Source organism: Podarcis vaucheri, assembly GCF_965113315.1.
Source record: "Podarcis vaucheri genome assembly, chromosome: 17".
NCBI lineage: Eukaryota > Metazoa > Chordata > Lepidosauria > Squamata > Lacertidae > Podarcis > Podarcis vaucheri.
In genome coordinates this window covers 39,121,043-39,142,812 of record NC_138755.1, presented here as the reverse complement: position 1 = coordinate 39,142,812, position 21,770 = coordinate 39,121,043, and the positions used below count along the sequence as shown (strand labels likewise).

The window sequence follows — 21,770 nt, the reverse complement described above, 5'->3', positions numbered from 1 at the left end:
AGAATCATGTCCCTCCCTACAGAGAATGAACTTAGCATGGTAAGCACCAACGTTTGCATCTGGGGACATGGGCGTAGCCAGGGGGGAGCAGAGGGGCAGCTGCCCCCCTCCAGTCAAGTGAAATAATGACAACACTTAGCTAACTGACCAGTCATGTTGGTTCTGCCCCCCTTCCCAAAGAAATCTTGGCTACGCTGATGTCTGGGGACCCTTAAATAATCCAATAGCAGAATGGGCAGGGGGTCCATGTTCTGCGATTACCCCTGCGGCATCATCTCTGAACCTGCTCAAGAAGATTCCCCCGACCCTCCAGACCAGATTTTGGGGTTGCACAGGGAGAGAGGGGGTGATCAAAAATGGCCTCCTCTTCTTCTTCCACTTACAGATTCCTTCCAGACTGTTATTATTGGGCTCCACCCTCGTTTCTGACTCATCAGTAGTGGGGCTGAAGTCCAACTTTAATCCACTCCCCTTCTCTCTCCTCTCACGCTCTGCAGTCCCACAGACGGCAGCACAACAAAGACAAACCATTCAAGTGCCACAACTGCCACCGTGCGTACACGGACGGCACCTCTCTCGAGGTCCACCTGGCCACCCACACGGTCAAGCATGCCAAGATCTACAACTGCTCCATGTGCAATCGAGCTTACACCTCAGTAAGTACCATCCTGTGTTGGCTGGGGGGTGGGGTGTGTGGAAACCAGGTGGCAACTGATAGGTCTTGGCAGTTCTTTGAAAAGAGATTCCCCATGGCTTCTCTGTTAGTATGAAGGAGATAATTGTCCTGCCTGTCTTCTGTCTGTCTCTCTGTGTCTGGTTTTTAATTTTCCATCTCTCTTCTATTACAGGAGACATACCTGATGAAGCATATGCGGAAACACAATATCCCTGATGCCCAGCAACAGGTGGCTGTGGTCCAAGCCCAGGTGCAGGCCCAAGTTCAAGCCCAGGTGCAGGCCCAAGTTCAAGCCCAAGTTCAAGCCCAAGCTCAGGCTCAAGCTCAGGCTCAAGCTCAAGCCCAGGCATCGCAACAGCAACAACAGCAGCAGCAGCACTTCCAGTCACAAGGTGGCGGGGCACCCGGGGGCCCGTCTGGAGACAACCCTCCCAACCCGCCGCCCCAGTGTTCCTTTGACCTTTCCCCTTACAAGACTTCGGAACATCACAAAGACATCTGTCTCACGGTTAGCACCAGCGCCATCCAGGTGGAACATCTTTCCAGCTCCTAGAGACCTTGCTCGAGGGGAACGGGGGAAAAACTCCTTGCTCGTAATCTGTGCCTGAGGGCATTTCTGGTGTGGCGGCCTCCCCTCGTGCAGCAGCCTCTGGCCTCTTCTTCTACAGCTTCCCTTTGGGTGGGCGGGGGGAACGGGAAACGGGGGCTGTGTCCCCGTAGCGGCTGCCCCTTGGCTCAACCATTCGTGCTTTGAGGCACAACCACGGCACGTCCTAGACGGGAGGGGAAAGAGCCCGCTACCTGTGAGAGGGGGTCCTCGGCTTCAGGAAGCATCTTTGGTTTGTCCAGGGAAAGCCCCCGTTTCTGTCACTTTACGAGACGAAAGGAGAACGCCCTTTGGTTGCCTAAGTGAGGTGAAGCTGTTTGAAGGAAGGGGCAGTAGCAGCGGTTGGCCGATGGCGGATGAACGAGGGCAAGGGAGCCTCTGGAAGCTTTCCCTTGGGTGGGGAGCGGAGAGCACTTGCTCTTTTCGTCTCCCCTCCTTACAAAGGGGAGGAAGAATGGCTGCTCCAGTTCTAGGTACCAAATGTGCCCACCTTGCAGACGTGTAGGCAAAAGGGGGGGTGTTGCAGAGGGTTTGACCTCTACCAACTGAATCACACGCCGTAGGTGGCTGGCGTTGAGGTTGCAACCCTTGCTTTCCAACCAGATGCAGAAGTAATGGGGGGGGGGGAGTCTCAGCCCCTGTTGCAACAATAAGCCTGCTGCAGATAATAAGATGAAAGTCTGAACCAAAACAAAATAAACAGCTGGTGGTGACAGTGCCAAAATGAAGCCCGGTCCCTTCCCTCCGAGAGGAGGGGAGGTTGGGGGCTGGGGAGGCCATCCGTCTGACTTCTTCCCCCCCAGGATCACGGGCCGCACCCCCAAAAGGGAGACCTTTCTGAGGGGCCAAGGGGAAAAGGAACTGCTGAGCTGCTCCTTGCTGCAACATCATCCAAATGCTTCCTTTGCTCTCTCGATCGCCAAGAAAAAACCGGAAGGAGGTGGCAGCAGCACACAGACAGCAAAGCAGCGACTGAATCTTCTAGAGGGTGGACAGTGGAGAAGAGGGGAGACGATGGAAACAGCCGCTCACACAGAGAGAGAGAGACCAATGAAAAAAGGGGGGAACCCCAAGCATAGACTCAAACTCCCATTGAATTTAAATATATCTATATATATATAAATATATATATACAGATAGATAAATATATCTATTCACACCCCAGCCCCATTTGGCCTGCTCTGTCCTTGCTGTAACTGTTTCTATCTGTGTTTATAAAACGCATTATCCTTGCGCACTTTTATTTTTCAATCCTTGATTTATGCCCTTTCTTGCTCTCACCATCTTCCAAGTTACTTCCCCCGTTTTCTCTTCTTCTGCTTTCGCCATCTTCCAAGTTATTTCCCCCATTTCCTCTTCTTCTGCCCCCCCCCCGCCCCCATCTCTCTCTCTCTAATCTTGTGGTTTCCTATGCCATCATTTCAATTTTCCTAGTTATCACTTGAATCACAGAAGAAGGGAAGAAAGTGGGGGGGGGGAGCTGATCAGAATTTGAGCAACAACAAGGAAAAGATCCCTTACGGGCATGTGAATACCGCAAGGGGAGATTGGGGAGGGGGGGTTGTAAGGACTGTGCTTTTTTTATATAAAAAAATAATACTGGTGCATAAAATAGAAATTGGTTCAGATGCTTTTCTATGTGAATGAAGAGGTACTGGGAATCGTTGGCAGTAGCTGCATGCCCAAGGCCAAGAGTATGGGGATTGCATGTTCTCCTCTCATCCATGAGAGATCCGGCCAAGCAGGAACATTGCAAGCCACCTTCTATGCAAACTGCTCTTGCTTCCCTGAGTGCAGAAAGCAGCTTCTGCTGGAACACAAATCCATAAGTGACCTGATAATTCTTGGGATGGACTGGGACTGAAAAATAACCTTCCCCTCCCCACCCACCTCCAATGGGCCCCACGAAGCCCCACTGAGACTAAAAGGTGCATTGACAAAACTGTGGTTGGGCTCCAGGGACTGTGATGAATTTGAAAGTGTGTGTGTGTTGTCTCTGTTGTCAGACGTGGTTGCGAATATCCTAACAAAAGTGTCATGCGCGTACGCTGTGTGTGTGTGTGTGTGTGTACACGAACATGCACATGTCTGGCTGAATCCTACACTTCCTTCTCCTTGGAGTGTGAATTACCTGGGCCTGATAATATATGTCTTGGTTGATCATGGTTGCTAACATTGTTGGAGTTGCAGGAATGGTGTGTCCTCTTTTATTTCCATGTACCAACTTCCACATGCCAGCCATACCCTTGAGTTAGTAACTAAAGTTGTTGTATGTGAATACCCATGCAGTGTTTCAGCATAAGAGTAATTCCAATTCCTCCCAGAAAGATTGGAGCAGATCAACACTTTTGTGAGCCACAAACAAGGCAGTGTTGCCATTTCCCTAACACAGCAGAGTCTAAGGCTGTGTACAGACCATAACTGAAGCATATGAGAACACTGTCCGAGCCAGTGGCACCTATATTCATGTCTCCCCGCTCCCCAATTATGCTCAAAAGGTTTGTAATTGGCAAAACTTGTTTGACCACAGAGGGGCAGCATATGAATGTGTGTACCATGGGCAAGAGTGGAACACTCTTGTATGCTGATTTCAGGTCTTTGAGAAAAATATCTGTGCACTGCTTTCAGCACTTAAGGAGTCAGATAATGTGCCTTGAAGATTGACACGAATTCATCTTGTACATGAGAACGCAAACTCTTTCATGCTCCGACTTCCGGGGCTTGTTTAAACTGACCTTTCGACTCACTCACCAGGTTGAAGCAGCTATCTCAGTCTCCTCACACCTCCGTGAGGAGGTGACTGTGGGGTGTACGTTGAGAATCCTGTTTTCCAAGCGTAGAAACAGCCAGTGTCCTTAATCTGATGTGGGCCATTGAGATAAAGAATTAGACAGGGCTGAGAGTTGCTCATGGTTCCAGATATTGAAGCCTTTGGAGGGGGGGAGTTGCAAGAATTGAACCGACCTGTTGGTCCTGGAAATTTAACAGGACGTGAGTTGGGGTAAGAGCACCACAGTCCATTTGGCAATCATAAAGCACCTTGCGTATGTGGGCATCTTCCCAGACTGGCACCCCTTTTCTGCACTCCCATACCTTGGCTGCAGTTGGTGTTTCGGTCAGCATCCCCACCACCTGAGCTGCACCAGAGAGGGGAGAGATCTGGGGGAAATGGGTAGTGGGAGCCGAGAACACAGCGTTGCTTATGGTGAATAGAAGAGCGCTTCTCCGCAGACACAGTGTCAAAAGTAGCCAATGAAAACACATCAAGTCAAGAAATGCCAAATGTTCCCAATGCTGGGCAGTGTTCATGCTTTTTCCGTCTTCGGTAAAGAAAGAGTACCAGTGGAATTCAGGTCACTGAATATTAAGGCAACCATTTCCTGTTTTTGCTCGTACCTCATTAAATCGCAGCATCAGTTCAGCGTAATTTTCACGTCTCTCAAAAGACCTTTCGAGTTGCATTTCCCAGAGGGAGAGGGGTATTTTAAATTTCAAACTTTTAATATTGCATTAGATCTTTTTGTATTTAATTTCATTACTTTTTTTTAAAGAATAAACTCCGAAAGCCCTCTTAACCTTCATGAGACCAAATTTGTGTGTGGTTGAATTTTTAGCAATTGAAATGGCTGGAAGGGGTGCTGTAATCAAACCATCCTCTAAACTGAACAGTTTTTTATATATATAAAAAAGCTTCAGAAATTGTGTTGTTCATGCCCCTCTTTGTTCCTAAACATTAGAATGTTCATACATATTCCCAAACATTTTGTTTGTCTTCATACTGCTTTCATCATTATTTTTCATACTGCTTTTAAGTGCCCATAAATGCCAAAGAAAGTAGATGAGATGGCTGTATCATTTGTTGTTACTGTCAGCATGTGTGTGTATGTATGTATGTATTTGCGTCCCACTCATTTTCAACATAAATTTATGTTCCCCTGGGAGCTTTAAACAAAAGGCAGGAAGGAGACCGGTAAGTACAATAAAACTAGCATACTGTTATAATAATCCAGCCAAATGGACAGTGAAATCAAAACTGCCTAAATTAAAAATGGTAGCATTATAAGTTGTTAAAAGTCTGTGAAAATAGAAATGTGTTTGCTTGTGCCTAAATCAGGATTTGCCAGCCTAGCTCCCATTAAGGCTTCCAGCAGTGCCCCAGACTCTGATCTTTCTTTCTTTTTTTAAGTACCGTATTTGTCGCTCTATAAGACGCACCAGACCACAAGACGCACCTAGTTTTTGGAGGAGGAAAACAAGAAAGAAAAAAATTCTGAATCTCAGAAGCCAGAACAGCAAGAGGGATCGCTGCGCTGTGAAAGCAGCAATCCCTCTTGCTGTTCTGGCTTCTGGGATAGCTGCGCAGCCTGCATTCGCTCCATAAGACGCACACACATTTCCCCTTACTTTTTAGGAGGGAAAAAGTGAGTCTTACAGAGCAAAAAATACGGTAATTCTCTTGCCCTCCTAGCAAGAAAATTGTGGGGCAAAATGTGCAGGTATCTTCTAAGCCAGGGTTTTCCAGACTTGAGTCTCCGGCTGTTTTTTGGACTACAGCTCCCATCATCCCTAGCTAGCAGGACCCGTGCTCAGAGATGATGGGAACTGTAGTCCAAAAAAGCCTGGAGACCCAAGTTTGGGAAACCCTGTTATAAGCAATTTCTCTGAAATGAGAGTAGTGTTTTTCCTGGTATACTGAAGAATGCTCCCTGTTAGTAGACAGCATCATCAATGTTCATTGTTACGTTTATATCCCTCCTTTCCCTCAAGGTGTCATACATGGTTCTTCTCTCCATTTTTGTCCTCACAACAACCCTGTCGAGCTGAGAGACTCGGAATGATCCATATTCACCTAGTGAATTTCATGAGAGGGTGGGGATTTGAATCATGGGTCCTAGTCCAGCTCTCTAACCACTCCTGATCTCCATAATCAGGACTAGCAGAGCAGAGAGGACTATCCGTGGTAAGCATAAGGTGCGTGTCGCTCTGATTTTGTTTTGCTCCATGTTCCCCATGGTAGCCATTTTGCCATGCCCAATCCATTCCAACTGTTCTGTTTCTGGTGCCCCCAGTATTCAAACCAGTCCAAAAAAGGTTGGCAACCCCTGGCCTAAATGATCAAACCAGTTGCTGGTGCTGTATGCTCATTCTTTGTCATGTAACTTTTGTCTTTTGCCCACCCAACAGAGGAGCACTGATTCATGGGCTTTTCATATGTACCTAAGAAATTCTCCATTTTTTGTGTACCTGGTGGTGCCCCAGGGCAGTTGAATCTGGCTTTGGTTCTAGAGGCTGATCAGTGATCCCAAACGATGAACTCTGATCTCTCAGAGGAGGTGTATTGGCATCTAGAACAGGTTGGACCATTGCACTCAGGCCCACCTCACGGCAATACCTCCATCTTGTCAAGATACAGCTTCCTTTTAGTGGTCCTCATCCAGTCAGCTCAACACTCTGTTGCCTCGCTTGAATGAAAAAGAGAAATGGACATGCCCTCCCAACATTTTCCCGATGGAAATAGGGATGCCCTATTCCATAATAATGAAGGGTGGTGCTGTGGGTTAAACTACAGAGCCCAGGACTTGCCGATCAGAAGGTCGGCGGTTCGAATCCCCATGACAGGGTGAGCTCCCGTTGCTCAGTCCCTGCTCCTGCCAACCTAGCAGTTTGAAAGCACATCAAAGCGCAAGTAGATAAATAGGTACCACTCCGGCGGGAAGGTAAACGGCGTTTCCGTGCGCTGCTCTGGTTCATCAGAAGTGGCTTAGTCATGCTGGCCACATGACCTGGAAGCTGTACGCCGGCTCCCTCGGCCAATAAAGCGAGATGAGCGCCGCAACCCCAGAGTCGGTCACGACTGGACCTAATGGTCAGGGGTCCCTGTACCTTTATTCCCCGCCCATCTGACTGGGTTGTCCGAGCCACCATGGGCAGCTTCCAACATACAGTGGTGCCTCGCAAGACGAAATTAATTCGTTCCGCAAGTTTTTCCTTCTTGCGAGTTTTTCGTCTTGCGATGCACGGTTTCCCATAGGAATGCATTGAAAATCAATTAATGCGTTCCTAGGGAAACCGACTTCAGACCAGGTCCGGGGACAGTCTGTCCCCGGACCTCCTCTGAAGGCTGGGGGGGGGACAAGGGCTTTTCTTCCCACCCCCAGCATTTTAAAAAACCCTGGGACAGCGGAGGACTTCTCCGCTGTCCGGGGCGATCTTAAAATGCTGGCGGGCGGCATTTTAAAATCGCCCCGGACAGCGGAGGACGTCTGTCCGGCCCAGGCTTCACGGATCTCTCCGCCAGCAGCGGCAGCGCTGCCGCTGCTGGTGGAGACTTGCCGGCATGCAGAAGCCTGTGCGCAGCGCGCCCAGGCTTCGCGGATCTCTCCGCCAGCAGCGGCAGCGCTGCCGCTGCTGGTGGAGACTTGCCGGCATGCAGAAGCCTGTGCGCAGCGCGCCCAGGCTTCGCGGATCTCTCCGCCAGCAGCGGCAGCGCTGCCGCTGCTGGTGGAGACTTGCCGGCATGCAGAAGCCTGCGCGCAGCGCGCCCCGGCTTCGCGGAGCTCTCCGCCAGCAGCGGCAGCGCTGCCGCTGCTGGCGGAGACTTGCCGGCATGCAGAAGCCTGCGCGCAGCGCGCCCAGGCTTCGCGGAGCTCTCCGCCAGCAGCGGCAGCGCTGCCGCTGCTGGCGGAGACTTGCCGGCATGCAGAAGCCTGCGCGCAGCGCGCCCAGGCTTCGCGGATGTCTCCGCCAGCAGCGGCAGCGCTGCCGCTGCTGGCGGAGACTCTCCTGCCTTCAAAAGCCGTCCGGGATAGCAGGAAGCACTTCCCTGCTATCCCGGACTGCTTTTAAAATGCTGGCGCTCGGGAGCAAAGCCTTTCGGCCCCCGCCAGCCTTCCTGGACCTCTTCTGAAGGCCGGAGGGGGGGGAAAGGCTTTGCTCCCCACCGCTAGCATTTAAAAGAGGTCCCCGGAGATTTCCCTATGGGCTTTCGTCTTGCGAAGCAAGCCCATAGGGAAATTCGTTTTGCGAAGCGCCTCCAAAACGGAAAACCCTTTCGTCTAGCGGGTTTTCCGTCTTGCGAGGCGTTCGTCTTGCGGGGTACCACTATATATATAAACATAATTAAACATTAAAAAACTTTCCTATACAGGGCTGCCTTCAGATGGCTTGTGGGTTGGATAACTCAATACCCTCCATCATTTCTCCGATGAAAATAGGGACGTCCTAATGAAAAGTGAGAAATTCCTGGGTAAAATCAGAAACCGGGATGGCTCCTGTAAAGCTAAGACTGTCCTGGAAAAAATAGGGACACTTGTTGCGTTTGAATGGAGGTGGCTATCAGCAGTTTATTGATGGCACCTCACTCCAAATCTGCAGTTCCATGAAGGTAGTCCTAGACTGCATAGGAGGCATGGTAGACCCTCATGAGACCACATAGTGTTAAACTACAAGACAGAGGAGGAGGAGTCTTCTGGCACCACCTGAAAATGGCCATTCAGGCAGGAGGAGAACCCCAGCAACACAAATGTCCAAAATCCCCACCTTGGGCAGTGTATCTGATGGATACTGAAAGCCACCAAGAGGTCAAGGAGAATTAGCATAGTTGCACCCTCTTTACTATCTTCCTGTCATTGAAGGCTAGGCCAAGGCAGTCTTGGGATCAGACCCAGGCCTGTAGCCAGGTACAGTGGTGCCCCGCAAGACGAATGCCTCGCAAGACGAAAAACTTGCTAGACGAAAGAGTTTTCCGTTTTGGAGGTGCTTCGCAAAACGAATTTCCCATGGGCTTGCTTCGCAAGACGACAATGTCTTGCGAGTTCCTGCTGGTTTTTTTTCTCTCCCCCCCCCCTTTTCTAAGCCGCTTACCAGCTGATCCGATCAGCAGATAAGCCACTAATAGCGCTAATCTGCTAATCCGTCAATGGGCTTGCTTCGCAAGATGAAAAAACCGCTAGACGAAGAGAATCACAGAACAGATTCTTTTCGTCTTGCGAGGCACCACTGTACTGCAATGTTGCACTCAAGTATCATGCCTCTAAAGGGAATATTAGCGTCTGGCCAATAACATAATCCTTGGCATCCGAGAAGGGTTTCTTTAACAGCAGTATTATTGTTAAATTTGTTTACGCCCTTGTATACTGCCTCTTTTGAATAAAACAAGGGAGTTTTAAGCTAATGAGACCTGTGGGTATGTGGCGGTATACAAATTTAATAAATAATATAATGCAGCCATTTTGAATTATGGTGGTGGAGGAGACTCTTGAGAGTCCCATGGACTGCAAGAAGATCAAACTTCTCCATTCTGAAGGAAATCAGCCCTGAGTGCTCACTGGAAGGACAGATCCTGAAGCTGAGGCTCCAATACTTTGGCCACCTCATGAGAAGAGAAGACTCCCTGGAAAAGACCCTGATGTTGGGAAAGATGGAGGGCACAAGGAGAAGGGGACGACAGAGGACGAGATGGTTGGATAGTGTTCTTCGAAGCTACCAACATGAGTTTGACTAAACTGCGGGAGGCAGTGGAAGACAGGAGTGCCTGGCGTGCTCTGGTCCAGGGGGTCACGAAGAGTCGGACACGGCTAAACAACAACAACAACAACATGCAGCCACTGTAGTGCACGCACTGGCTTTTAACTAAAGAAAAATCTGAATTGATCTGTTCCTGAAAGATAAATGAAAGTCTTGCTTCAGCTTCAGCTTCTGAGCAAAGGGGAGATCCCAGGACCAGGGTTTCAAATCCCTGTTCTGCTGAAAGTCACAGTGCCGTGTGCTAGTTCTTGAATTTCGCAGAGATCTCAGGCTGGATGTTAAACAGAAATGGTGGTGCAAAGATACTGCTGCTTAAGGGCTGTTTGCAATCCTGACAGCTTTAAGATGGTGGTTCGGAGAGAACCGAAAGTAGTTTATTGCCAGGGGAAAGGTTTTTCTTCTTGCATGGAGGCAGGCTAGGACAATGAAGCAAGGCACCCCTCTCCCCTTGGAGAGATGAAAGCCAGCGGTCACTCGGAGCTCCGTCTCTAGCACAAGTCAGAACTCGATCGTCATGCCTAGAGCAGTATCTTGAAATTGAATTAAAAGCCTATGAATCTAGGAAGTGTATATTTCAGTTAAGAGACGAAGAAACACTACCGATTTGCATGTCCTCAAACTGCTGGCCAAAGGTTTCTCAGAATTTGGGCCACTCACCTGTTGCCTGCTTTACAGGGTGTTCGAGAAGGAATAGAATTGTTCCACCTAAAATTGGTTCTCTCTCCCCCCCCCCATTAGAAAATAACAGGGCAGCTTCTTCTCATTTTTATCACAGCCGAATTATAGCCCCCAGGATGTTGTCATGGCAACCTTCCGAAGGCAGCAGGGGGAGTTCAGGAGATGGGGTCAGAAACATGGGTTGGCAAAAGAGAGGGGAGGTTTGTTGGCAGCGCAGTGAAAAAATGACTGCAGAGGAGTAGCATCAGAGCACAAAGCAGTTCAGGAGGAGAAAATGAAGAGGATCAAAGTATATTCAGCAATTGCGCTGTGGCTGGGTTGTGTAAGTGAGCTTTACCCCTTCTAAAGCTATCTTTTAAAAACCAGCTTCATCCCACTGGGTTTTATTCAATGTAGCACGAAGCAAAACATTTCTCTTTCTGTGCACAGCAAAGCATTCTCCGCCCGCTAAATCTGTTCTGGGTGTCCCCCCAACGCTCTGGAGAAGATCTGGGGATGGCACAGGGTTCGTGCAGAGGGTCAACACGGTTGAAAGCAGCTCAGAGATCAAGCAACAGCACCAGGGTTGCATTCCCCATGGCACTCTCCTGAAGAAGACCGTCCATGGTCTGGATAGCTCAGTTGGTTAGACCATGGTGCTGAGAACACCAAGGTTGCAGGTTCGATCCCTGTATGGACCAGCTGCATATTCCTGCACTGCAGGGGGTTGGACTAGATGATCCCCAGGGTCCCTTCCAACTCTACAGTTCTATGATTCTATGATTCATTCAGGGCAACAAATGCCAATTCTGTCCCAAAATGGCCCAAAATCAGACTAAAATGGGCCAGCTTGGTCAGTTTCTTCCAAGAGCAGCTACAGCTAGACTGCCACTACCCTCTCTAGATCCCGAAACAGGTGTTGTAGCTGTGAATCCATCTGCCTCCATTTCCATTTTTTAATGTCCATCTGCTTTCATGGAAGTGTTAGCACAATGCAGACCATCCATGTGTCCCTATTTTTCAGGGATAGTCCCAGATTTACAGAAGTCATCCTCGTTTCTGATTTGATCTCAGAATGTCCCACCTTTCCTTAAGGTATGCCTATTTTCATCAGAGAAATGTTGGAGGCTAGGATAGGACACCCCTATTTTCATCAGAGGGTATGGTGTTATGTGACCCCCGAGCCAAAGAGGTAAGTAACTATACAACCTTTAGAAGACTTATGAAGAGAGCCCTGTACAGGGAAGTTTTCAAATATTTAATGATTTATTTTGTTTGTTATATGTACTGGAACCCACCCAGACTGGATGGGGCAACCCAGTCAGATGGGTGGAGTATAAATATATTATTATGATTATTATTTAATAGACAGAACGTCCCTTTTTTTTTACCAGAGAAATGTTGGAGGGTATAACAATGGAATTTAGCTTTGACTGGATTGTGCTGAGTGTGTGTTGGTGTGTGTTTTCATACCTAAAAAGTAATCCCAGTAGCACCAAATGCTCTATTATTATCATCATTATCCTGTGATCACCACTCCAAGAACATAATTGAGCCACAAACAGATTTTGGTGGGTATCCAAGTGCCACACAAAACGGTTGTAGAGCATCATCTGCTGGGTATAATGGAGAAGACATTCATTCCTGCTAAACCACCATTCTCCCTTTGCCTGCTTTTTAAAACATTGCGTTCACAGGTACAAGAGTCTCTCTTCTGTTCTGCTCACATTAACTACCTCTAACCAGTGACGTTTAAAGAATAGCAAGACCTCCTGTGGCAGGAGACAAAAGAGGGAATCTGTTGTGGTCAGGTTACTAACACAGAGAAGCCAATATAGAAAAGCAAATTACATCTTGAATGAATGCTTTGTGCAGCAGGTGGAGAACAGCTTTCAGCAACGGGTCCTATGGGAAGCAGAAATTCTTGGTATGAAAACTGAGAGTATACAAGAACGTCCCTGTTTTCATCTATGAAATGTTGGAGCATACGGAGCTTACTCTGGCGATATTATTATTTTTCCCCCAGCATGAATGTCTAGACCTCAGTAAAAGCAGTATTTTGTTTTTTTTAAGAAACACGAAGCAAGCATTCCAACCCAGTTCCTGACAATATGTTCTTTTCAACTCTTATCAACATAAGCACATCCACTGTGAGATTAAATACTACCTAACAACCAGAATGCTACTAACATGAGTTTGACCAACCTGCGGGAGGCAGTGGAAGACAGGAGTGCCTGGTGTGCTCTGGTCCAGGGGGTCACAAAGAGTCGGACACAACTAAACGATTAAACAACAACAACCACCAACCAGAACAACACTTGCTGGTGGCACCTTTGCAACCAGAGGGACAGCTGGAGTAATGGTTAAGGTGTGGGACTAGGACCTGGGAGACCAGAGTTCGAATCTCCACTCAGCCATGAAGCTCACTTGGTACCTTGGGCTAGTCACAATCTCTTAGCCTAACCTATATTTCACTCCAGAGTTCCAGAAAGACATCTACTTCTGCTTCATTGACTATGCAAAAGCCTTTGACTGTGTCGACCACAGCAAACTATGGCAAGTTCTTAAAGAAATGGGAGTGCCTGATCACCTCATCTGTCTCCTGAGACATCTCTATGTGGGACAAGAAGCTACAGTTAGAACTGGATATGGAACAACTGATTAGTTCAAAATTGGGAAAGGAGTGCGACAAGGCTGTATATTGTCTCCCTGCTTATTTAACTTATATGCAGAATTCATCATGCGAAAGGCTGGGCTGGATGAATCCCAAGCCAGAATTAAGATTGCCGGAAGAAATATCAACAAGCTCAGATATGCAGATGACACAACCTTGATGGCAGAAAGTGAGGAGGAATTAAAGAACCTTTTAATGAGGGTGAAAGAGGAGAGCGCAAAATATGGTCTGAAGCTCAACATCAGAAAAACGAAGATCATGGCCACTGGTCCCATCACCTCCTGGCAAATAGAAGGGGAGGAAATGGAGGCAGTGAGAGATTTTACTTTCTTGGGCTCCATAATCACTGCAGATGGTGACAGCAGTCACGAAATTAAAAGACGCCTGCTTCTTGGGAGAAAAGCAATGACAAACCTAGACAGCATCTTAAAAAGCAGAGACATCACCTTGCCAACAAAGGTCCGTATAGTTAAAGCCATGATTTTCCCAGTAGCGATGTATGGAAGTGAGAGCTGGACCATAAAGAAGGCTGATCGCCGAAGAATTGATGCTTTTGAATTATGGCGCTGGAGGAGACTCTTGAGAGTCCCATGGACTGCAAGAAGATCAAACCTCTCCATTCTGAAGGAAATCAGTCCTGAGTGCTCACTGGAAGGACAGATCCTGAAGCTGAGGCTCCAATACTTTGGCCACCTCATGAGAAGAGAGGACTCCCTGGAAAAGACCCTGATGTTGGGAAAGATGGAGGGCACAAGGAGAAGGGGACGACAGGGGATGGGATGGTGGGACAGTGTTCTCGAAGCTACCAGCATGAGTTTGACCAAACTGCGGGAGGCAGTGGAAGACAGGAGTGCCTGGGGTGCTCTGGTCCAGGGGGGTCACAAAGAGTCGGACACGACTAAACGACAACAATCTTTCACTCTATTCAGCTCATTGAGATACACATACACACAATGCCTGTGGCAGCAACTGCCTTCTGAAGGTTCCTCGGGTTGAAGGTTTGGCAGCCCTGGTGAAACCAACCACCCCCTGGTGGCAAACTGTGTCTCCTTCGCCCCTCACAGTTCTTCCTCTGGAAACAGCTCCCTTCTGAAAGCTGCTAGGGCTGGAGGAGGGGGCAAGGCAGGTGGGAAAAACCATTACCTATCTGCTGACCAACACTGACTCTCTCCCCTCACAGTTCTTCCTCTGGAAACAGCTCAGAACCTGTTTTACCAAGGATTTCATGTGCACAGTGCAAAACACACACATGCCCAGAACACACATTGTGGATTAAATGCGAAGCTCAAATCTTTTTGAATTTTGCATATTAGAGCTTTATAGGGATGTTGAATAACACCATAGCCATGAATCATGAAAATGAAGAATTTGGTTGCTCCCGCTATCTCTCTGCCTCCATTTGATGTCTAGCTGATCCTTCATCTCCGACATTATCCTGAGCATTCGATGATAGCTCCTTGTCCTGAAACCGAACCAAAGGCCGATCCGCCCAGAACGCTCTATCCTCAAAGTCAGCAGCTCTTTTAAGTTCTCAGCCAGAAATCCCTGCAAGCCTGTGGCTGGTGAGAGATATGTACATGCAATGGCTTCCTGGATCATTCTAGAAAACATGTAAGTTATGTTTTGCTTGTCTTGGCCCAGTTCTGTCTGCACCGCCTGCTACTTAGGAAAAGAATTGGGTGATGACACATTCTTCTGCTGCCTATTCCTTTCACAAAGAACCCGGTTTGAGAGATGGTGGAGGCTGCCTCACATTGCCCCGGCAACCCTACAAAGCTAAGTGGAGGGTCTGATTGTTCTGCCTGAGCAGAGTTGTGTTGGTATTTCAAAGTCTCCCTCTCACCCCAAGCGCAGCTGCCAACACACACACACCACCCAGCAAAACACACATCTACCTTCTGTTGCCCTCATTTCCATTTCAATAGCTTCCTCTCCTCTGGCCCAGTCTCTATTCACCCTCTTCATGCTTTTTATTCCCCCACCCTGTCCCGAAAGGAGCAGCTGGACGGCCTGAAATGAAATCCCCTTTTAAAATTCCCTCCCAGCTCTCTTCTGGAGAGTTCATTGGAGTGCAGGCTGGCCTCCTAGAGACCATCACATCCTCCCCTCAGAAAGACAAATAGGATTCTGTAGCTGTTCATTGGCTGCCTCTGTTGAGGAGCGAGTAAATAGGATTTGCAGACAATGTGACAGCTGTGCTGGGGATGCCCTATAAATTAAAGGGAGGGCAGAAGGAGGGAAATTTGAAAATATTCTCAGAGAGACAAGATGAGCCTGGAGGCGGCAGATAGCAAAGCTTCGTGGATGACGACAGGGGCACCCAGGGGATGCAGCTGGAAGAAACCACATCTGGAACAGCCAAAACGTCTGGTCTACAAAAAGGTACATGCAACAGGAAAGAGAGTGAGAGAGAAGCTGTGTTGGCAAAGGTCTGGAGGTGGGTTAAGTATGGGCTGACATGGTTGTAAGGAAGGCAGAGACGGAGGGAGACAGAACTGAGCAACAGGGGCAATTCTGCAGGATATTCACTGCAATCCCCATTGAAATGAACAGTTGAGAAAGAGTGAAGCTCTGATCTTGTGCATCTCCGATTTACTTCGGTGGGGATTACCGTATTTTTTTCACCATAACACTCACTTTTTCCCTCCTAGAAAGTAAGGGGAAATGTCTGTGCGTGTTATGGAGGGGAATGCCTACGGGTGGTGGTGGGGATCTGCTGCAGTCGTGAGCAAAGGATCCATGGTTCCCCTTCCTTCCCTCCTCCATGGCTCGCTTTGAAACAGCAAAGCGGGAGAAGAGCCGCTGAGTTGGGGGGGGGAGGGACAGAGAGCCTGCTTGCTTTAAAGGAGCAAAGTGGGAGAGGAGCTGCTTACACGAGTGTAAGCGGCTCCTGTCTGGTTGGCTCCTTTAAAGCAAGCAGGCTCTCTGTCCCTCTCTCCTCCCCACTCAGCTCGCTACATAGCAGCAAAGTTTTTCAGCTCGCTAAGCCAGGGATGAGCGGGGAGGAGGGAGAAAAGCAGAGCCTGCTTGCTTTAAAGGAGCAAAGTGGGAGAGGAGAGGAGCCTTCTCCCCTTATACCCCTCTTCTGCATTATTAGCAGCATCCTTCTCCACCCACCCCACGCTGCTCCTTGTCCCTTGAGTGCTTTTCCTTCCCTCCCCACTTAAAACGTGGTTACAAAGCACGGATCCACATGGATCCTCAGGATTTTTGCATTGGGCTACCCCAAACTCACCGTCAGATCACATGTCTGTGGCCACAGCATGAACCACAAAAATCATACATCCCCTGTTTCGTTTAGAATATTTTTTTTTCTTGTTTTCCTCCTCTAAAAACTATGTGCGTGTTATGGTCGGGTGCGTGTTATAGAGCGAAAAATACGGTACTTGGGGGAACTTCCCACCCAACTGCGTCCCCATGTTAATTAGTGAGAGGGGATTTGGGATATGATATACAATGAAATGAAAAGAAATTTCAAATATACATTCCCAAAGAAACCAGAGGCTTTTTTATTAGGGATAATAAGAGATGAAGTGAGAAAAGAAGACTGCAAATTATTCTTGTATGCCACGACTGCCGCAAGGATTCTTGTGGCCCAAAAGTGGAAATCCCAAGAGTTACCAGCCCTAATGGAGTGGCAGACGAAATTATTCGAGTATACTGAATTGGCAAAAATGAGTTATAAAATGTGAGACCAAAAAGTGACAACGTTAGAAGAGGAGTGGAGTAAATTTGTTGTGTACATACGAAATAACTGTAGAAGTTTAAAAACTGTAGCAGGGCTAACATAAATCTTGTGATGTATATAGAATGTAATTAAGAATCTGCAGGAATGGATGTAAATTGGGAAAACCGAAGCAGGGAAGGAGGGAAGTCTGGGCGTGAAATTGCACAGGGTAAATAAGAAGATAAAAAAGGTTGAATGTTAAAGTTTAACTTTAATTTTGTTTTGTTTTTGAAAATCACTAAAAAAGTAATAAAAAATTAGTGAAAGGGGATATCATTCGGATTTTCTGATTCAGGCACTTCAGTGTTTTGGGCCAGCTTTGGTCAACTGCTCCCCCTGTTCCCCAGTTCTTCTCTTCTGCCTTTTGTCCTTGCCCAGCATGACAAACAGCTTCCTAGTCAATTCCTCTAGTGATGCAGAAATTCTTCATCTGCAGATCATCAAACCGCTAATGGAGAAGAAGCGAAGGAATCGAATTGTTCAGTCTCTCAGCCAACTGAAGGCTCTCTTACTAGGTGGCACCAGCCCAGGTAACAAGGTAAGGAGCCACGCTTGGTGTCTCCCCATAACCATAGTGACACATGCCCCTGGGGATGAGAGGTCATCCACCATCAAGCTTCTGTATGTATCTAACATGATAAGCTTCAACTTATTATGTTATTATTATTTATTAAATTTGTATGCCGCTCTATACCCGCATGTCTCAGGGCTATTGCAACATAAAATTAGAATCTAAAAACACAAAATTCATAATAAAACAAAACAACCCAATAACCCTCCTCCCCAACACATTTTAAAAGGGCATTGGATGTCAGTCAGCCAAAGGTCTGGCTAAAGAGGAACGTTTTTGCCTGGAGCCTAAAGGTGTACAATGAAGGTGCCTGGCAAACCTCCCTGGGGAGAGCATTTCACAGATGGGGAGCCACTGCAGAGAAGGCCCTGTTCTCGTGCTACCACCCTCTGGACCTCTCATGGAGGAGGCACACGTTGAAGGCAGAGACAGGCATTGAAGGCGTCTCCACCCCCATCGTTCAGCCCGAACACTGAGGTCCAGCGCCGAGGGCCTTCTGGCAGTTCCCTCATTGCGAGAAGTGAGGTTACAGGGAACCAGGCAGAGGGCCTTCTCGGTAGTGGCACCCACCCTGTGGAACAGATGTGAAGGAAATAAGCAACTATCCTACTTTTAAAAGACATCTTAAGGCAGCCCTCTTCAGGGAAGTTTTTAATATTTAATGCTGTACTGTTTTTAACACTTGATTGGGAGCTGCCCAGAGTGGCTGGGGAAACTCAGCCAGATTGGGGGGGGTAATAAATAATACATTATTATTATTATTATTATTATTATTATTATTATTATTATTAGGGCCTCAGAAGGCGATCTCAGGGTCTTGGTCGGTTCATATGGGGAGAGGCAGTCCTTGAGGTATTGCAATCCTGAGTTGTTTAAGGCTTTATAGGTCAAAACCAGTACAGTGGTACCTAGGTACTCAAACTTAATCTGTTCCAGAAGTCCATTCCAAAACCAAAGCGTTCCAAAACCAAGGCGTGCTTCCCCATAGAAAGTAATGCAAAACGGATTACCGTATTTTTCGCTCTATAAGGCGCACCAGACCACAAGACGCACCTAGTTTTTGGAGGAGGAAAACAAGAAAAAAAAAATCTGAATCTCAGAAGCCAGAACAGCAAGAGGGATGGCTGCGCAGTGAAAGCAGCATCCCTCTTGCTGTTCTGGCTTCTGGGATAGCTGTGCAGCCTGCATTCGCTCCATAAGATGCACACACATTTCCCCTTGAATATTGAATAATAGTTTCTTCGAATTACCAGCTCTCTTTGTTCAATTGAGAGTAGTTCCTGTCCATGCCAAATCCTCTTCTTTCTCCTCTTGCAATGCCAACTTCTGCCTGGTTCCAAGCCAGTCTCCAGTTATCCTCTTTTTTTCCCCTCCCAAAAGCCTCTTCCTAATTCTCGCATGGACAAGGCAGCTCTTCTAGAAATGACTGTGCAGCGGATTCAAACATTGCAGCTAGCAGGTGAGTTGTAGGTGGGAATGGCTTATTGCAATGTACCATCGTGAAGATGGGTAACATGGAGCGAGTTGGGTGTGATGGTTAGGGTGGAGACCAGGAGTGGATCTACACACAAGAAAAAAAAACGCTATAAATAAGTCAGAAATTAAATCGTGATAACAAAAGGAAAAAAAGATATTTTTTTTGCTCCCCACCACCATCTGGTATTGCATGTTTGTAACACATTCAAAACACTTTTTTCTACTAATGTAGCTGAGTCCCGGTGTTCAAATCCCCGCTCAGATATGCAGCTCGCTGGGTGACCTTGGGCCAGTCACCATCTCTCAGCCTAACCTCCATCATAGGATTATTGTGAGGATAAAATGGAGAGAGGGAGAGTCATGAAGGCCACTTTGAGTTCATTGGAAGAAAGGTGGAATAGAAATGCCATAATTATAACAATAATAACAAATGAAGTGCCTCAGAGAGTCGCTTAAGTCACATGCACAGAATGGATTGAGTTCACTAGGCACATACTACAAAATTTTACCTGGATTGCAGGTGGGCCTGCCAGGAGGTAAATGGAGCAGGATTCAGCTCCTAGATCATTACAGCTTATAATCACAATTGTGTGAATTTTGCTTAAAAGAATTAAAAGTCTGTAGCCAAGCAAGCTGAATTCTGCAGCCTGTATAAATGATGTGAATGGGCAAATCTGCATAATTTCTCTCATTCGGCTCTGTTAAGCTATGCAAGACCAATTGAAATCTTCAGTCATCCTCTCTGGTTTCTGATACTTCCGCTGGCATTGCCCACATACTTTCATTCAGACTTTCATCCGTGAGGTCAAGAAGTTGCTGCAAACCAAGACCCAAGGGTATGTACCCAAAGGCAAGATCAGAAGGGACTGGACAGAGGAGGAATGGCGGAGACTGCCTCCCCAGCCCGAACCTTTCAGAGAAGAGGAAGGCAGTATGCGGGAGGTCATAGCTCAGAGGCAGAAGAGGGAAGAAGCTGGGAAATAATGGGAGAAGAGGAGGAGAAGGCAGAGCCAAAGCAGCTGGCTGACATGTTATCACTAGAAAGCATTCCAGATTCCAGACCCCCCTTCTCCCAGAACCCGGTGAGCATTGAAAGTAGGAGAGCAAAGGACTCAGAGGCAAATAACTCTAAGTGGCCACCATCAGGTGGGTGGTGCTATTGACAACTAAGGAGAGAAGGGGGTGGTGGAGATTACTCGGAGTAATGCCATTACTCCAAGAGTCTGCATTCTTAAGCCACTCTCTGTGAATGTTGAATAAAATACATTGTCAATAACTCTCCTTCTCTGTCTATTCCTGGCCGCCTACCGTAGGGGGGTCAGATTCCCTGATGCCTGACAGAAGGGCTTTTTCTCCTTCACTTTTACACTGTGAATCACTGACATACTCACCTCCCAACTGATTGCTGATTTAATGATCAGTTTTGCCCCATCTCTATACCTTAGGCATGCTGTCTGCTGTTTTCATTGTTTAAGGTGTCACTTGTATCCATTTAAAATTGAATTGGGGGTTAAGCAAAAACATGGCGGATAAGGCTGTCAATGACTAGTCATGATGGCTCTGTGTGCACTACCTCCTGAACCAGAGGCACTTGCCTCTGAATACCAGCTGTTGAGGGTCATGAGCAAGAGTGTGAAAACAGACCAGTGGTGTAGCATGGGTTGCCAGCACCAGGGGCTGTGTGGAGTAGGGTGGGTTGAAGGCAGGGAAACGGACGGGGTACGCATGCATATCCAACTGCCTAACGCTAACCGACCCAGGAGGTCGCAGCCGCAGAGATAAGAAAAGATGAGATGTTCCATTGTCTGGAGAGGTCACTTCCTGGTTCGCATGGAGGATACGTTTTTAATGGAGCCTAGCGATGGGAGTGCGCAGCTGCGTTGAAGCAGCAGTAGGTGTTGAAATTTTGCACCCCCTAACAATTTTGCGCCTAGGGCAACGGCCCTTGAGGCCCCCCTCCCGAACAGAGAAGGGTTTTGCGTCTGATCCAACAAGGCTCTTTTATGTTAGAAGAAATCACACAGCTTATACCCCAGGCCCCTTTTTCCTCATGACATGCAGATGCATACATTTGATGGATGCTTGACTTGCCTCTATCCTTTCATCTCTCCTTTGTATGTTCTTTTTCTCTCTGCAGTGGCAGAGGACAAGGGCTTTCATACAGGATATTCCTACTGTGCCTCTCTTGTCCAAGCCTTCCTCATTTCAGAGACACAGCGGCATCTGAATGCTCCCAGTCAGTCAAGCTCTTCATCCAGACACCCCTCTGGGACTTCACTGGCAATTTCTCCACCAGCCTCTAAGCTAGGAAAGGTCTCCAGCTGGGGTGAAAAGTGCCTGGCTTTGCCTGGCTTCAGACGTTTTGAAAGGTCTGTCCCTTCTGGGATCCTGAACAGAACAGGGCCCCCGGCATTCTGGAGACCCTGGTCTACTTGAACCTCTTTTAACCAATATACATATAAGGAAATGAGGGCAGAAAGAATCCTGTGTGTACTGGAGCTTCTAATTTATTTGGCTTTGGGGGAATACTTTCAGGAATTTTTGTGTGCCTGTGAAGCTCCATGGAGGAAAGTATTTGTGTCCTTCTTGCTCTGTCCACCTTGTCTTATGATCCATTTCCTGCTGTGTACATAAGTTTTTCCCGTGCTGCTTTCTGTGATTCTACATCTCACTGTTCTTGGTGTTGTTCACATGTATTAAATATAAAAGCTTGAAGAAAAGGAAAAATATTTGTAAATAAATGCTTCAAAAATACAGAATGATGTAAGAATTTTCATTAACTATATTGTTTGGCCTTCTCCTAAGTGGGTCAAATGTTCCCTAAATAACTGAAACTGCAAGAATGTCATCTGTTTT

General features: G+C 47.5%; 2 protein-coding genes across 6 annotated transcripts in view; both read left to right on the top strand.

Annotated features, from left to right (window-relative positions):
- ZNF384 (zinc finger protein 384) overlaps positions 1-4,874 on the top strand; it is a 28,421-nt gene extending 23,547 nt beyond the window's left edge. For all 5 annotated transcript variants that reach the window (XM_082206070.1, XM_082206068.1, XM_082206072.1 and 2 more), the window contains 2 exons: positions 498-656; positions 849-4,874. In XM_082206070.1, the coding sequence (XP_082062196.1) occupies positions 498-656; positions 849-1,229 (540 nt within the window). In that variant the 3' untranslated portion in view covers positions 1,230-4,874. The remainder of the gene's footprint in view (positions 1-497; positions 657-848) is intronic.
- A 9,166-nt stretch (positions 4,875-14,040) lies between these two features.
- Positions 14,041-21,656, top strand: LOC309522685 (transcription factor HES-5-like). Its single transcript, XM_082206165.1, has 4 exons — positions 14,041-15,522; positions 17,304-17,405; positions 18,819-18,897; positions 21,052-21,656. The coding sequence occupies exons 1-4, from the start codon at positions 15,409-15,411 to the stop codon at positions 21,348-21,350; spliced, it is 594 nt and encodes a 197-aa protein (XP_082062291.1). The 5' UTR covers positions 14,041-15,408; the 3' UTR covers positions 21,351-21,656.
- The last annotated feature ends 114 nt before the right edge of the window (positions 21,657-21,770 follow it).